Raw genomic sequence first — 17,630 nt, 5'->3', positions numbered from 1 at the left:
AATTACGTCATCTGATAAGCAAGATTTTAAGTAAGACAAAATCAAGATTTTTATCACAGCTTATAGTATTTTAAAATTACGCCACCCTGCATCGTCCTCATTTTAATAAAAGGAATATAAAGTATTTTCTCGTGTAGTTCATTTGTTGTTCTTTTTCTTTTCCGGAATGAACACCCTCCCCTCATTATTGATTTGGGGTCTCCATGCCATACATTCACATTAAAACACAGTTGATGACATGACTTTTTAAGCTGGTTTAAACAAAATGTTGTGATTACAAAGACAGCAGTTAGTAAAGTTTTGTGGTCTTGGATTTGATCGCTACACAAGTTGTGAAAATGCGTTTATTATGAATTACAAAATGGTCAATGGTTGAAAATTGTACATGGTAAAATAAAATGCCATGTAATAAGCCTGTGCTTTTTTTCCCACAGAGCTCGGGGGGAAGTACTGAGTGTACAGTGCTATAACACACATAACTTTCGTTATCCCCGATTCAAATTTACATCGATATGCTCCACATCAATATATGCTTCAAAATTGTGTGTGTTTTCCTTTTATTTCGTGAGCTAAAAATACTTCTGATTTGTTATATAATCAGTGGAGAAATGGCAGTGGGGTGCACCCTTTAACCTACGCTAGAATAAGTGACCCACATTTGACCTATGGAATTATGACAACCTGTTATTATCAGTTTCGAGTGTATACTTACTGTGCGAGTGTATCTAAGTTCAATTGATAATGCACATCAATCCTTTTGTTCTCGAAGTTTGACACCGTGTCAAAAAAGGGGATGTCAATAAAATAAATACAGGGCCGCGCCATTGTGTGTTAGGGTCACCCGTGTAACGATTAAATAATGGCTTCGCGATTAAACATGTTATGCAGAAACGGTTGCTCTGTTTTTAAAGGCATAATGTTTATGGACACTATTAATAGATACTCAAAAAAATTGTGAATGGAAAAATCTTAATTGGCAATGAGCAATGGGGAGCTGTTGATAAACAACGGCTCCCTCTGTGGTAACATAGTTTGTTTGTTTGTTTGTTTGTTTGTTTTTTTTAGAAAGGGTTACATTCTCACTCCAAGACTGAGGCTTGCAACCCTTTTTAGACATCTTAAAGGCAGTGGACACTATTGGTAATTACTAAAAATAATTATTAGCATAAAACCTTACTTGTTAACGAGTCATGGAGCGTGGAAAGATCTTGCTTTAGAAGTGTTATTACCGACTTGAAGCGAGACATCATTCAAAATGGGGCTTTGGGAAAAAAAGGAATTTCCATACATTGAATTCATGTATAGATCACAGTGCTATAATGGCAAGCATCAGATCCCCATCATATAAACTTTACAAATAAAAGATAGTACTACATAGCTGAAAATAATTGTGTATGTGTCTTTAAAGTGCTTCCTAATTATCAAAACAGTGGTTTACAATTATGGCTTGAGATGGCCATTCATTCCAAAGTCTGGACTCTGGAACCTGCGTTTTTAGTGAAAGCCTTTTTACACGTTGATAGTTTACACGTGAATACACTGTAGGAGTTTTAATCTCCGACTTGAGTATTGGATCTAGTGACAGCGGTCGCATCTCATTTTTTATTCAACACATTTTGAGCTACATGACATATTGGAATGTCAAACATTCTAATAGCCAGCAATATGGAACGATCGCTGCAGCGGTTGGGGTCAGCAGTTGGCCAATGCCAGCTGCTGGGGATCGAGTTTATATAGACCTTCCGTTGTCTAGGTAACTATTAAACAGAAAGATCACACGAAATGACCCCATGTGCAGCAGCAGTGTTCTGTGAACGTAATTTAACTCACTTGATGTAATGTTTCGGAATATGGAGCAGTCGTTTGCTTTTCTTGATTCTAGGATTGATATACTCTCCTGAAAGCATTGCTGTTGTCCTGGAGAGGGTGGGTTGCAAAATACATGTTATCTGTAGTTATGCTGTCAACATTGTGCTTATCAGTTATGGTATTGTACATTTTCATGGAGTAAAGTGTGGCAGCAGCAAACAGCGCCTTTATAACGGCAATGAAAGACAACCTACGTAGCGTTTGAGTGGTTTTATTGTTTCAGTCAGAACCCTCGAAATCGGTTGACGTCACCACTACACTGGAGGTAAGCCAATACATAATTGAATAGTTTATTGATTGAAAGTGATCCAGTCTGTGCATTGATAAAGTACTTAATATGCACGCTTGAACTTTGACACTGTGTAGACCATGCCCGTAGACGACCATAACTGTGGAACGAAAGAGACACACACTGCACATAAATACACCATAGCTCCAGTGATGCATGTGATTATAATTTCACACGAGCGCACTTGATCAAACTCTTCAAATTGTATTATTAGTGTACGTGTACTTGGTGCGACTGCAGTGTGATTTATGGTGTACAGTCGTTTGTGCGTGATAAAAGGTATGTGATTTTGATTTCAATGATTTGTTCACCAGAGAGTTATCGCCGTAGGGCAGAGGGGGCGGATTAACAACTTTGGAGAGTGATGTGGATTGAATAGAATTGAACACCACTGTGGGAGACCACTGTCTGTCCTTGGCTCTCTGAAGAAAAGGAACTAAAAAGGACACCAGAAAAGTGCAGGGATAACAATGGCTAAATCTCAGCAGGGCGGTGTTGATGACACCGGAGAGTTCTCCCGGCAAATGGCGACATACCTACCGTCGTTAGGTTCGCGAGCCCCCATGTTCATCAAGAGCAACTCGCCCATTTCCGAGTCCATGTACACCATGGGAGACGCATCCCCGGAGCTTGTCAACCCACCGGTTACCCCGTGGGAAGATTTTGAGGACGAGAGAGAGTTCAACCCGATTCGGAGCCCCGTCAACATGCTTCTTGCGACAGACCTCTCCGAGGTGGGTCTACGCTCCACCACGGAGTTCGTCCCCGTGCAGGCTTCAACGCGGTGGCCGTACCTGAAGCAAAACGCAGCCCGTCATGTGTACGGGAATCTCCGGTCGAGATTACAGAGCAGAGAGAATGTACCAACAGCATCACCGGTGAGTTTGACGTACGCACCGAGCACATCTGAACAATCGCCTCAACTGGAAGGACTACAAGTTCAAACGTTTGGGATCGGGAGAACGAAACCCCAGCTCTCCAAAAACGGAGGTAATAACATGAGTAAATACCGACCTCAGTCGACGAAAGGAATAAAAACCTCGGACCAAACAATCGATTATAGAATATCATTGAAATCAACAGAGCTTGAGTCAAGGGGCTGTGTGTCCGCTCCACCGCCAACGGCAGAGTCTGCTGCGAAACCTTTTGAATCTATGACTAAAACTACCCACCATCGCCAGCGATCGAAAACAGCGAGGGAGTTCTACAGGCCCAAGAAGGGACCACACGTCAAGTTCGACACCTCAGAACTCCCGCCAAAACTTCAAAAGGAAGGACGAGCACCGGTGTCACCGAGCCCCGGTGGTGGGGATTTGAGAGTGACGTGGTCTGATGTTGTGACTGCAAAGTCCAACGGCGTTTTTTACCGTAACAGACCGAACGGACTACCCCGACGAACGGGTGAAAAAGACCCACGAGGAAATCAAGAGCAGCTGTATCTATCCCCGGAGCTATGGGGAATATTGGATGAAGATATCGGTTCCATAAAGAAGGTGGCGGGAAAGAGCTGAATGTATTTTTATTTAAACCCTATGGTAAAATATATTAAAATCTATTGGATTAATATTAGAACCCATACGTTACACTGACAGTAAGCAACTTGATTAATCTGTTTGATTATTAAGCACTCTGTGTATTATGAATTTAGTTCAAATCCCATACATCCTTATTTTTAAGAAACTCCGCTTGAAAAACATAACTTAAAGTTTGAGCGTCCATTGAAAGGTCGTTTACCCACTAAATTTTTTTCGACAAAGACCGGTCCGCTGATCCAAGGGAATTCCCCCATTGACTTGTACACAAAATTATGAGCCTTAGTCTGTCATGTAAGAAATAAGTTTGTTTTTGACCAATCTTACCCCGCCCTGCAAACGTTCGTTGGGAGGCCCTGGGGTTGTGGAGTACGTTCTATTGTTTTGTCAAGATGTTGGAAAGCAAGCAAGAACAAGTGTGTTTTGAGTTTCTGCTGGAAAAGAGTGATGTTGTGGATTTGTCTGAGGTATTCCGGAAGTGAGTTTGTTGGAGTTTGTCCCCGTGACTGGCCAGGCGCGTTCGCGAGGAACAAGGAGTGTATTGCTGATAGATCTTTTAGACATATACCTGCACCAACATTTTCAGGATTTTGTGTATAATTATATTTGTGTCGTAGGCCCTAACGGGTTTAGGGTGTGCCCCTAGCCCATAAGTCGGAAAGTCTGTAAACAAAAAGTTTCTTACTCAGAGAGTTTCTTTCTCTAATTTCATAAAGCTGCTAAGCACGAAAATTTGCTTAGCATGAAATTTCTTCCTTGATAAAAAACAGGATTACCAATCAAATTTCCACTTGTTGCATAGTGCGTGTTACTGGTATTCAGCTGTTGTTTGCTTATCCTGAAAATTAAGTGGAAATTTGGTTGGTAATCCTGTTTTTATCAAGGCAGTAATTTCATGCTAAGCAAATTTCTGTGCTTAGCAGCTCTATGAAATTGGGCCCTGATGACAGTTCTGATACTGAACCTTAGGGGATTTTACAGTGGTGAGATAAGAGCATTTTTAACCTTGAGTAAAATAAAAAAAACGAAACATCACAAAAAAATTATTGTAGAGAAAGGCGATTTACAGTCATGAATTTGTCAGTAGTTGCCACCAGTGCAGAAATTGTATGACATTGGAGTGTAAGGGTACCTTTTATTACGACAGTATTGTTTGACCATACTAACCAGTTCTTGCCAAATGTATATGTTTAAAATTTAAAATTTATCATAAACACTAAATGTATTAATAGTTTAAAATAAAACTCATGATAGGGATGATCATATTTGAAAAATGAACTTGTCGTTTTGGCGAATTGAATGATACTTTGTCGTGAGTGAGTTGATTTATTGCGTTGTTTATTCATTTGAGTTGATGAAGTTATTACATTCCGCTGTAAAACCGCACGTAACATCTGAGTCCAATTCATAAAGCCTATAAGCACCAAAAACTTGCTTAGCACAGACAAATATTGCTTAGCATCAGCCAAAAGTCCATAAAGTTTAATTGTATTAGTGACCGATTCTCACTACTTTTATAAGCAAAGAAATTAGCTGAGAAGTATTTTCTGCTGAACAGCTTTATGAAATTGGGCCAATTTTGTGTCATACTTCGAGACTAGTGAATTACGCCAGAGATTGGCTTCCATCTATCCTATATGAAGATCATGACGGTCACGTGGTATGGATGTACCGTTGATCCCGCATTCATTTTCGCAGTCAAATTCTACGTACACGTATCATATAAAACATCATTATATGGATGTACATGTACTGTAATCTATGTACGTCATACCAAATGGTATTACTGGTTCTGTGAGACCAGTACCTGTCTAATGACAGGGGACCAGTCTGCTATGAGACCTGCCTGTTGTTCTTTTGTGGAAATAATACGTCAAGAGAGGGCGCTAAAGTAGCAGGCCAAGCAAGTAGATCAAGGAGTAGGCTACACCACACTATTAAAGCTTCAAATGAACATCAATGATAAATGCTAAAACGTCAATGGTTCAGGCTAGACGATTGCAAGTGGACAAAAAGAAATAACTGTAGGTGAAGAAGAAAATGATATAAGACGACGAAAATGAGATTAAAGCACCAAACTAAAAAAAAAAAAAAAAAAAAAATGCGCCAAACTGAGTATCTTTATTGTATGCCCACAAATTTATATTAATAATAACGTGTTTGGGGGGGGGGGGGGGGGACATGAATATAACAACTGTGTAATTTTATTTATTATGACATGTCATTCCAGCCTTTGGGTGCTAGGCTTTTCTTTTGAGGAGACCTTATAAATCTTGGCTTATAACGTATGTCTTTATTTTTGCTCGTGAAGTGGAAAACTGCTTCATGAAATTGGCAGAAATTGGTTTGGGAAAGAAAACATTTTCGGGGTGTTTTTTTTTCTGGGGTAAGTGAAACAAATTCCACACGGGTTGTCCGAAAATAGATTTGTTTGGTTTTCAAGAGGGTGAGGATCTTTAGAGCATTTAAAAAAAAGCACACATTTTAACATTAATTTAGCATCGGTTGCCTATGGGAGTTTATTTAGTGGAGCGCCCCCTAGTGTCTCAACAATTATTCCGATATTATTAGTCACATTGCTAGAAAGGTCTCTTTTCGAAACCAGGGTTCCAGCTCCGGCTTCGTCATGCTGTAACCCGGTTCATTTAGCACAGGTGCTTCAAAGTCAGACAAAGCCCGGAGCTCGACCGTAAACGGACGTTTGGAAAAGGTCCAAGGTGTAATTTTCATTGTTCTAAAGTGACTAGTTAAAGAAAACAGTAATTATCAAATTTTATGCTGATGAACTCCATTTGTATTGTTGACAAAAGTTAGAAGTACTTTGCTGAAGTGACGCGTTGTAAAGGTTAAGTCCAAATAAACGTTAGTAATGCAATGTCGGTAAGAAATCAAAAGAGTCCAAATTGGCTACGGCTGTTTCTAAGAGTGTTGCTATGGGCTCACTATGTTGTTTTGTACGCTTCTGTGTGTGATGATCAAGCCGCAGCCGCTAATTCCTGCCGAACTGGCTCTCTGCGTTTCGATTCCCGACGGTTTTTTTTAATAGGCCTATGGGACTTTTCTGATTTGGTGTTGAATAAAAGAACACGTTACAAGAGCGGAGATTTAAACCAACGACCTCTGAATTAAACGTGTATCTCAAAATATGCATAAAATAACAAGGAGACTTGATAAAATGTAGGCTTTAAAGTTGGTCCCACTTGGCTTGGGGAGCGGAGGGGTGCTTCATTAAAACTATAGCTGTGAGAGTAAGTTTGATATAAGTGTGACGGTCATAGAAATTGTACCCCCACTGTTATTTTTATTGCACTTACTTATTATGTAACATTTAATTATTCAAGAGAAGCGCCCTCTCTTGGACAGCATTCCAATTTCGCGCGCTTCCGCCACCCTCATAATGATTCCAGCGAAGACCTGACAACACGTATTTTGTCTTCGTCTGTTTCAGGTAATAATCTTTTGGTTTATTTTCATACATTTTCCCTCTAAAATCATCATTCATGTACATTATTGTAAACTGGTGTTTATCTTCAACCACTATTGATTCTATTTTTATTCATTTCGAGATTATTAGAGATTTAATGGAATTGATTGATTGCCGGACTAAAGATTTGTCCCGGTTTAGTTTTCTGAATACAAGTTTATTATTTATTTGTTGAACTATACCCTTGTAGTTTAATTGACAAGAGTTGCTATTTATAAGTATTTGTTCTTTAAAACATTTCCGATCAGGAGCATCGGCCAAGTTTTCTTTGCATTTAAGTTGTTGTTTTCCATCGATAATCAAGATGGCGCATGATGTGAAAATCACATGTCATGATCTTGAGACATACCTGTTTACTTAAAGCCGTTTACGATTTCATTTAATACTGTTTGTACATAAATACTGTTCTGTGATTATTTGTTTTATAAGTTAATTAAGATAATGATTCCAGCGAAGACCTGACAACACGTATTTTGTCTTCGTCTGTTTCAGGAAATAAAATGGTGCACCGAGTGTAAAGAAAATCAACTTGCCGTTAGCCTCTATCCTTATACGACTCTCTTAAGTATTGAGAGGGTCACATAAGCATTTCTCGGGGTGTTTTTCTAGGGTAAACAACAAAAAACTCCAAACGACTGACCAGCGTAAAGGTTTGCAAAAAAATATGAATTTTAATTGTCCGTAAACAAATATTTGATTGGATTTCAAGAGGGTGTGATTCTTTAGAAGCAGTTTTTGAATATCTAGAATTGAACAATGGTTGCTCTAATGGGAGTTTATTTAGTGGGGCGCCCCCTAGTGACACAACAACATCCAAATTGTCACATGTTTGGTACTGGGCTCTTTTCGAAACCAAGGTTTGGGTTGCATCTCTGGCTCTGTCATCAATGTTCGTAACCCGGTTCATTTTGCACGGGTGCTTCAACATCAGACGAAGCCCTGATCTGGACCATAAGCCGACGTTTGGAAAAGGCCCAAGGTGTTGTTTCCAGTGTACTAAAATAATCGACAAATAAAATAAAGTAATTAGCGAGTGGTGTATATAGGCCTTGGAACGTTCAATTTAATCAACAATGCATTTAGCCGAGAATCAAAAAGACTAATTAAACAAAACAACAATTTATCAAATTGACAATGATTGGCATCCGTTAGTATTATTGACAATTAAAGTTCGATGTACTTTGCTAAAGTGAGGCGTTGTGGAGGCAATAATATATCATCGTCATTGCTTATTCTTTAGTCTGAACGCTTATATATTTTGATGCTATAACCATTTAGTTTATGCGAAACATTTCTATGAAGCCATTATCCGAGAAAACTATATCTACCCCCCCCCCCCAAAAAAAGGAAGTGTTTATGCTAACAATTATTTTGAGTTATAAAGTGTCCAGTGCCTTTAAAGACACAGGAACACTATTGGTAACTGTCAAGGATAATTGTCGACTCACTTGGTGTATCTCAACATATGTATAAAATAACAAGCCTGTGAAAGTTTGAACTCAATCGGTCGTCGGAGTTGCGAAAAAATAATGTAAGGAAAAACACCCTTGTCACACGAAGTTGTTTGCTTTCAGATGCTTGATTTCAAGACCTCAAATTCTAAATCCGAGGTCTCAAAATCAAACTCGTGGAAAATTACTTCTTTCTCGAAAACAACGTTACTTCAGAGGAGCCGTTTCTCACAATGTTTGATACTTTCAAATAATAATTATTTTTAGTAATTACCAATTGTGTCCACTGCCTTTAAGCATAAATTCTCAACGGTTTGTTAATTTCATGTATGGTTTATCACATAACAATGACACGGTAACTGTCTGCGACTATCTTGTCATCAGCTTTACAAATCATGTATAATGTTTTTAAAGGCACTGGACACTATTAGTATACTCAAAATAATTGTTAGCATCAAAACAAAACATTGGTAACGAGCAATGACGAGCTGTTGATAGTATAAAATATTGTAAGAAATTGCTCCCTGAAGTAAGGTAGTTTGTGAGACAGAGGTTCACATGTCTCTTTTTTCTTTCTTTTCTTTGTTCACTCTTACAACTTCGATGTCCAACTGAGTCAAGAAATTCACAGATGTGTTCTTGTATGCCCATTTTGGATATGAGCCATGAGCGTCTGCACACCCGGTGCTATAAGTCTTCGATTATTTTATACAACAGTGAGAAGACTGGTCTGTAAACGATTTTTAAAGGTATATAAACGTTATAGGGAGCAGAGTTTATAGAGATATTCAGTTTTAGTAACCATCTTCATTTGATCGTTGCGATTGTTCATTTGCAATCCATCTAAGAATCCTTAATGTCTTCTCCTCATTGTTTTCCCTCCTCCACGAATCTTTCAAAACCCGCAGGGTAGGCGAAATGAACTTCTTTTCCTGAGGTTTATACAAATAAATGTGTTCGGTGTCCTTGTTATTATCGACGATCAAGGGTTCCGTTGTGGTGGAGTCGGGCTCGGGCTTCTGCGGCTCGCTGGGCCGGTCGGCCTGCAGGGATTTCAGAACGATTCCCCCGGTGACCGGCGGGGTGAGCATCTCGCTCACGTTGTTCGTATCGTTGTACGTGAAAGAGAAGGTTTTGTGAGTGGGTTTTGTTTCCCATGTAACTCCCGTTGGTGGGTCTCGCTTGGCGCGGTAACCCCTCGGTCTCCTCACGGGTAGATTTGCGTTTAGGTCCGGCACGTCTCGCCAGGGGCTTGGCGGTAGGAGCTCCGTTTTCTTGAGAAGTGATTCCGCGGACTTGGCGGCTTTCATTGTGTGGAATCCGGACTGCTTTACATATAAGCCGTTCAAATTAGGACAGTCTGCTGCAATGGGGGTCGGTACCCTACTACTCGGCACTTCGGAATGATCGTGGAAATGGTTGCTCGACTTGAACCGTGAACTTAAGTGATTTGCCGGGGGGAGAGAGCACCTCCTGCCCCGGTGAATGTATCGCTCTATTTTGAGGTCCATCTCGCCTTGGTCCTCGCCCAGTGGTGTCAGATTGGATCGCATGCTGGCATTGCATGAGAAATAATCATCGGTGTCCGATGAGGAGTCTAGTAATCCAAGTCGACTGCTGTTGCTTGCCGTCCCTTCCGTCAATAGTCTCTGCTGGGCATCGGTTTGTCGCTTGGTGGACGCAAGGCCCTGCGGAGGTAGCGAGTACCGCCTCCCTAACCGCTTGTAATAGTCCACCCTCCTTGGTGATGTGTCGGTGTCGTCCAGTAATGCTTTAGACGCATCCCGTTCATCATCACACCCTTCTTGATAATGTGCAGCAGCAAAGCAGCCACTTGCCTGAATCCTTGCGGGTTGTTGTGACGATCTTCCAACCGGCAGGGAGAATCGTCTTCCCCCGTGCCTGTAAAGCTCTGTCCGCTGTTTCACCTCGGCATCAACCTCCACTCCCGTGTCGTCACAAAGTGAAAACCGATCTTTAGTCCTTAAAAACATGGATTTGTTCTCTCTTGTTTTGGAGTAGTCTTCAGTTTCTTTGCGAGGTGATCGATGATTATTAATACGGTGGGTTCCAAAATCAAGATCAGTTGCCGACAATCGGCGTGATAGGTTAGCCGTCACACCTTGCCCATCGTCCAGGGTCTGTTCCACGAGCGACCGGTCGCTTAACTCCTGCTTCAGTGGGCGGATCGGTGGTAGGTGAAGCTCCCTTGAGTTAGACTGCTGGCGTGGTGTGGACTCGGGAGACACGACGACGATGCCGAGATTATCGTGTCCGTTCCGCTGGACAAGGCGGCTTGACGACCCGTTCTCCCCGCTCGCCATCCTTGGTGAGTCCGGTGGTACCTCGGTAAAGTCAGTAATGAAATCTCTCGTAACAGTGCAGCAGAACAGTTTCTTTCGGTATACGTGATCGATACATGAATTAATCACCCAGTCTTAATCTCAATACAGCGTTTACTCCTGGCTTAACTATTGGACCACGCATCATCACGTCTTATCAAGAGTTATCAATCAAGACAACCACGGCCAACTGCTCAAACGGCTCGCCGATGGAGCATTGACTGCCTCTATAATATAAAAGCTTCGTTTCGAGGTTAACCCGGGCTCGCTGAAATGTTACTTCTGTCTACATCCTCCCCTTGTCTTGTACTGCTGTATTTCTTGTTGGATTCAATTGAGGGATTGAATAAGTAACAGGTACGACTGGTACAAGTCTGATTAATTCCTATTCTTGGAACGTGCTGGGAGACAGGGGACAAACAGGGTCACGTTGTGTGTTGCGTGATCATCTTTCCCAAACCAAGAATGAAAGCGAAGGGCGTCTATTGTACTTAAGGTTTTATGGGATCAGTATTGTTTCCTTTATATGTAATTATTCCGGCTGGGTTCGTTACACAAGACACTAACTTCCGGATTGATTCGGCCAAAAAGGGAAACAGTGAGAGCGGAAAAAAACTGGGGAAAAACTGAAACTACGCCATAATGTTCACAGACAACAAAAACTGCTCTAGTGAGTTCGAGTCCTCCCTAACAGTAATATTATTGGATTTCTGTCGACCGGACTCAGGAAAATAATGAGTAAAAATAATAATTTGAGACTTATATAGCGCATGTACCCTCCAGTAAAATGTTAAAGGGCTTGGGTACTTTGTACGACAAAAACACAATTCGTCCAAAGATTTACTTTTAACTTTACAAGGTTTAAAGGCAGTGGACACTATTAGTGATTACTCAAAATATTTATTAGCATACAACTTTTCTTGGTAACGAGTAATGGGGAGATGATGATAGTATAAAACACTGTGAGAAACGGCTGTCTCTGAAGTAATGTAGTTTTTCGAGAAAGAAGTAATTTTCCAACAAATTGATTTCGAGACCTCAGATTTAGAAATTTTAGGTCTCGAAATGCATCTGAAAGCACATAACTACGAGTGACAAGGGTGTTTTTTTCTTTTATTAATATCTCGTAACTTCGACGACCGATTGAGCTCAAATTTGCGTCCTATTTCATGTCAACTTTCCGCTGTTTTCGTTGCTGGCCGCTTTAGTTAAAGGGAATTCATATGGATGGAAATAAACCTCTGACGGGTTCAATTTTGGTCCGGTATGTAGAACCTGAGTAGGCTAATATAGAGTGGAATATGTATGTGACGATTGGGTATGAACTTTAGTTTAGAATCAGTGAGCTTTCAGGTGTAATAATAATTGTTCACGTCTCTTTGAGGGATGGATTGTACTTTATAATGGCCAACCTTTTAGACCCTAATATTTCTCTGGAGGATTCTGACATGATTCTGTCAATAAGATGTAGCAATGTTGTCAAGATTTTACAAGGGACCCGGGACACTAAAACATGTATTGTCCTTTCACACGAGGTACATTTTGTTAAATTTTACCACCAAGTGACCCCTGCTTTTTATAGCGACTTATTCCGTATTGCTTTGAAATGTAATTGCCCATTTTGGGATAAGGTAGACATATTCTTTTGGGTCACTACAATAGTTTGGTAACTACGTCCGTATACAAACAGTGCACTCTTAATTTAGTGTCTCAAACAGGCGAATGAACTTTCACTTCACATAATTCAAAATCAATTTCATACTATGACATCTTACAAGTTAAATGTTGCAGCCATTGGACACTTTCTGAATAGAACAAAAATTGAAAGTTCACAGATTTACAAATAACTTACAGGGTTAATGGTGAAAGACTTCCCTTGAAATATTATTCCATGAAATGCTTTACTTTTTGAGAAAACATTAAAACAATTATCCTTTCTCGATATCAAGAATTACGGATTTATTTTAAACACACGGCGAAACGCGCAGAAACAAGGGTGAGGTTTTCCCGTTATTTTCTCCCGACTCCGATGACCAATAAGCCTATAACTCACAGGTTCAAGATACACGAAGCGTTGGCCTTTGGACAATATACTGTTTGCCGATGTTGCGCGATTGCTTTAAACCGAGGCAAAAGTTTCAATTGATTGAGTTTTTTTAATGAATCTTGTCGATTCTCTTTGAAGGCTAGACCCTAAAGTCTTATATCCCAATTTTTGTACCCTACAGACCTCTCATCTCAAAACGTGCTTTGAAGAGACATATCGATCGCCAGACTCGGTCAGTCAGAGGCCATTAACCTTGACTGACCTCGAATGGGCAACCAATACACGGCACATCTCCACATGAAAGATAAACAAGAAGCTAAAGTTTTTATTGTTTTTGAAGCTTTGCATGGTCATGCATGATGTGGATAGATTGGAAGACACTATAATATTACTAGATATTAAACTTGCGGGTACAACCATGTGTAAATCTCTTTCGTGTGAGTGGTGGCTGAGTGGTGATGTATCGACGTTTCGAACAGTATCCTCTGCTCGTCTTTGGGAGAAAGTTTCGAGTTATTGGATAGGCTATCCCGCGGTAGGGGCGTTCATCCCGGGGGGGGGGGGGGTAGCGGCTGTTTTATAAGGATGATTACACAGGCGAAAATACGGCTTAACGCTATTAGATTCAACTCAATGTAATGAATGGCGTATGCCTGGTGGGCCAGGGAAGGGGGTTAAGCCACCCTGTATAGGCACCGTGTAATAAGCTCACCATTCAAAATCGGCTCAATCCCTGGTCAACTACAAACATCTATTCTTGTTAAATTGTCCAGTGTTTGGAGGGTAAATTATTCATCCGTTGTGTTCCCCCCCCCTTTAATCAAGACTGCTTGTTTAGTAACGATATTCTATGGGCATTGATATAAGCCTATCTTGTTACGAAAACAGAGTCCGTTCTATTTGAGGGACGGTTGGTGATGGTTGCTGGGACTACGGACCATCGAGGTCTGTAAGCTGGCGGAAGTTTTCAGTGGTTTTTAGTTCGTTTTCCCAGTACTTTTTAGGATGGTTGTTTGTGTATTCTGCCACTTTTAATCATTTAGTAGTTCTTCCTTTCTATTTTACCAATTTTTCTTCAGTTATTTTTCTCGTTAGATGCACACTGGACAAAGTTGTTCATTTTCTTAACGTGGTAGTTTTAAAATTAAAATGAACTGAATTGAAGTTGCCTTGTTTGAAAGTTGCAACTGGCCAAAGCTTTCGAAGAACTTAATGATGAAATTGATCGTTCAGTTTAAGTTTCATCCCTCAGTAATACACAACAAAGGTCTCAAATTCAGTAGACTTCAAAAGTGTCATTCAATTCACATTGTTGGCTTATTTGATAGTTTTATTTACACTAAAGAGTGGAATAACCATGTGCCTTAACCTTGTAACTAAACTTGTGTAAGTCCTCCCAGGTGAAGTTGAACGCGGGAAAAAACGGTACCTCGATGTGGACGTTTCTCTTGCGTGTCACCCAAAAAGGTTGCAGTTAAAGCACTTGGACACTTTCGGTAAACAGTGTTGTCCAAAGGCCCACACTTCGTGTATCGCAACTTATATATAAAATAACAAACTTGTGAAAGTTTAGGCTCAATCGGTCATCGGAGTCGAGAAAATAACGGGAAAACCCACCCTTGTTTGCGCACGTTTCGCCGTGTCATGATATGTGTTTAAAATAAATCTGCAATTCTCGACAACGAGAATTGATATAAATGTTTTAATGTTTTCTCAAAAAGTAAATCATTTCATGGAATAATATTTCAAGAGAAGTCTTTCACCATGACCTTCTGTAAACCCCGTCAGTTATTTTTAAATCTGTGAACTTTTTTTTCTGTTCCGAAAGTGTATAAAGGCTTTAAAAAGGATTTGACACGTTTGGTATTTTGTCTAAGATCATTATTCTAACTTGGTGTATCCAAACCTAAACATTATGCATCAAACATTTGGACTCAATTAGTCATCGAAGTTGCATGACAATAATGAAAGAAAAAAAAACACCCTTGTTGTACAAATGTGTGTACTTTCAGATGCCTAATAAGAGGCTTTAGGACTGAAGTCTCTTAATATTTCAATGAGAAATAACATTTAATCTTTAAATTACGATTCTTCAGAAGGAGCCGTTTTTTGAGTAATTACAAATATTGTCCAGTTTCTTTAAACGAAAGCAAAGAGATGTGGAGAAGGTAAACCTGGGGAGGAAAATGAAACTATAGGTTCAGACGTCAGTCTGCCGATAATTGTTTTGCTTTATATGCAGCATGCAGTTCTTATTATTGCCGTTATTTAGACTCGTGGACAAGTCGTTATTGGTTTTCCGCGGATAGTCCAATTGTGGCCGTGCTTTCGCGAGATCACTGCTCTCGCGAGAACTGCTGGTGTTAGGGTTCTCCTGCTCCAGGCTTCATTAAGCATTGGAGCCGCCGTGGAAAATGAACCGGGTTATCACATGCCGGAGCACCGAAACCTTAGTTTCGAAAAGAGCCGTTACCAAACATAATGGCCATCCAAGTGGATGGTGTTGAGTCACATAGGGGGCGCCCCACTAAATAAATTCACATTAATTGCAACCGATGTTAAAGACACTGGACAGTGGACACTATTGGTATTGTCAAAGTCCAGTATTCTCACTTGATGTGTCTCAACATATGCATAACATAAACACCTGTGAATATTTGAGCCGAATCGATCGTCGAAGTTCCGAGATATTAATGAGAGAAGATGTCGAGACCTCAAATTCTAAATCTGAGGTTTCAAAATCAAATTCGTGGAAAATGACTTCTTTCTCAAAAACTACGTCACTTCAGAGGGAACTGTTTCTCATCACAATGTGTATACTATCAACCTCTCCCCATTACTCGTATATTAAGCCAAGTAAGTGTTTATGCTGCTAATAATTGTTTTGAGTAATTGTCCACTGCCTTTAAATTCTAAAAAAAGAAATCGTGAAAAAAAATTGAAGAAAATCCAATCAATATTTTGTAAGGACAATTAAATCTCAGGTATCTTTGCAAACCTGCAGTTTTTAGCAGTAGATAACCCAGAAAAACACCCCAAGAACTTTTTTTCCCCAAATTTGTTTTTACGGCCATAGTTTTCATGATGCACTCCTCCATTCCCCTAAGCCCAATAGGACCAACTTTAAAGCCTAAATTTATTAATTCTCCTTAAAGCCTTAAAGGGCTATGTACTTTTTGTAGGACAGAAATCACCATGTCCACAGAAAACTTGCACGGTTAAGATAATGATAGTATAGAAACTTCCCTGAAATGAGTTAAACAGTGTAATGAAAAAGAAATCGTCTCAGTGATCATGAGACGAAAATTATTTTAGTATGTAAAAACGTATTTTTATGACATTTTTTTATTCCTCAAAAACTACAACACTTTCTATTGTCATTATTTTTAAGCGGTGTAAGTTTGGTGTGAATTAGTGGAAATTGTGTTTTGTGTTACAGAAAGTACCCAAAACCTTTAAAATTTGAATCACAGAACCATCTGGGGTATGATATCTGGTTATATTACACAATCTATTAATGACATGACCCCAACAAGTTATTACTCAAAAATGAATTTTGGAGCCAGTGATATTTATTTTAATCAGATTGATGCATGAATTTTTGTCCAAACTATGCTAATCAGATCACCCCTATAGTCTTAAGAACACACGGGGAAACTGTCTTGTAGTTTTAGTGATGTTTGATGTATTTAATCTGTAAATATTGATGAAGTTGAACATTATAAGGAATGAAAAAAATTGCAAATGAGTCAAACAAAACTACCTGCCATTTTAACGCCACACATAAATCTCACTTTAAGAAAATTGCTTTAAAAAAATATTGAAAAGCACAATATGTTCACTTTAACAAACACTTGAAATCATGCATACTTTACTATGATAACTGAGGGCTAAGTACTTGTGATATGAATTGAACAAGATTCATTCGTGTGAATTGGTAAACAGAGTTATGTTGGGGGTTCGGTAAATTTCAGAATGATGTCAAAACTATTGAGCAGCAGGATAAGCGAGAAGTTGAAAATGATCAAGAGATATTTTCCAGATATTTACGAGGAAAACAAACACTTGTATTGCTTATGTAAAATTGGTAGCAACATACAATAGAATTATACCAAAACTAAAACGGGGTGTTCTTTATCTACGCCTGAGCCGTGACATCTATAATCTTTTTTGGGGGGAATGTCAGCCCAAAGTTTGCAGAATAATTTACACAATCCCATATACGAAACAAAACCAATTTATGGTATTACTTTATCTCGATGTACTAAAGTGGTATTTACAAAACTCTTATAAATTGTAAAAACTACAAAATATGCAGAGACAAGTACTCGAAATCTGAATAATTATTATTTTCGTTAGACAACATATTGCATCTGCTTATTAATTTTCAACACAACATGAAAAAGTTCAAGAGCTGATATTTCGGAAGATTTGTGACTTCTGAGATCTTCATCTTGAAAATTCATTAAATGTCAATATGAACACGTTGGTACTCATCCCGAATAAATAAGTAAAATGCAATTTGCTCTTCTGCTGTCACCTTGCCTCCAAAATGTGCAGTCTTTCCAGCGTACATGGATTATAAACAAACATTCATACTGTTCAAATAAAGACAA

The 17,630-nt window shown here is 39.5% G+C and overlaps 1 protein-coding gene across 1 annotated transcript; it reads left to right on the top strand.

Annotated features, from left to right (window-relative positions):
* The first annotated feature begins 1,847 nt into the window (after positions 1-1,847).
* Positions 1,848-4,939, top strand: LOC139940688 (uncharacterized). The gene is made up of 2 exons (XM_071937048.1): positions 1,848-2,134; positions 2,473-4,939. Exon 2 carries the CDS (start codon positions 2,629-2,631, stop codon positions 3,667-3,669), a length of 1,041 nt encoding a protein of 346 aa, XP_071793149.1. The 5' UTR covers positions 1,848-2,134; positions 2,473-2,628; the 3' UTR covers positions 3,670-4,939.
* The last annotated feature ends 12,691 nt before the right edge of the window (positions 4,940-17,630 follow it).

This window comes from Asterias amurensis, chromosome 8, assembly GCF_032118995.1.
Source record: "Asterias amurensis chromosome 8, ASM3211899v1".
Taxonomy (NCBI): Eukaryota; Metazoa; Echinodermata; class Asteroidea; order Forcipulatida; family Asteriidae; genus Asterias; species Asterias amurensis.
This window is presented reverse-complemented; position numbering and strand designations above follow the sequence as displayed.

Excerpts from the sequence above, each read along its gene's own strand:
- LOC139940688 (XM_071937048.1), top strand. The coding sequence starts at position 2,629 with ATGGCTAAATCTCAGCAGGGCGGTGTTGATGACACCGGAGAGTTCTCC.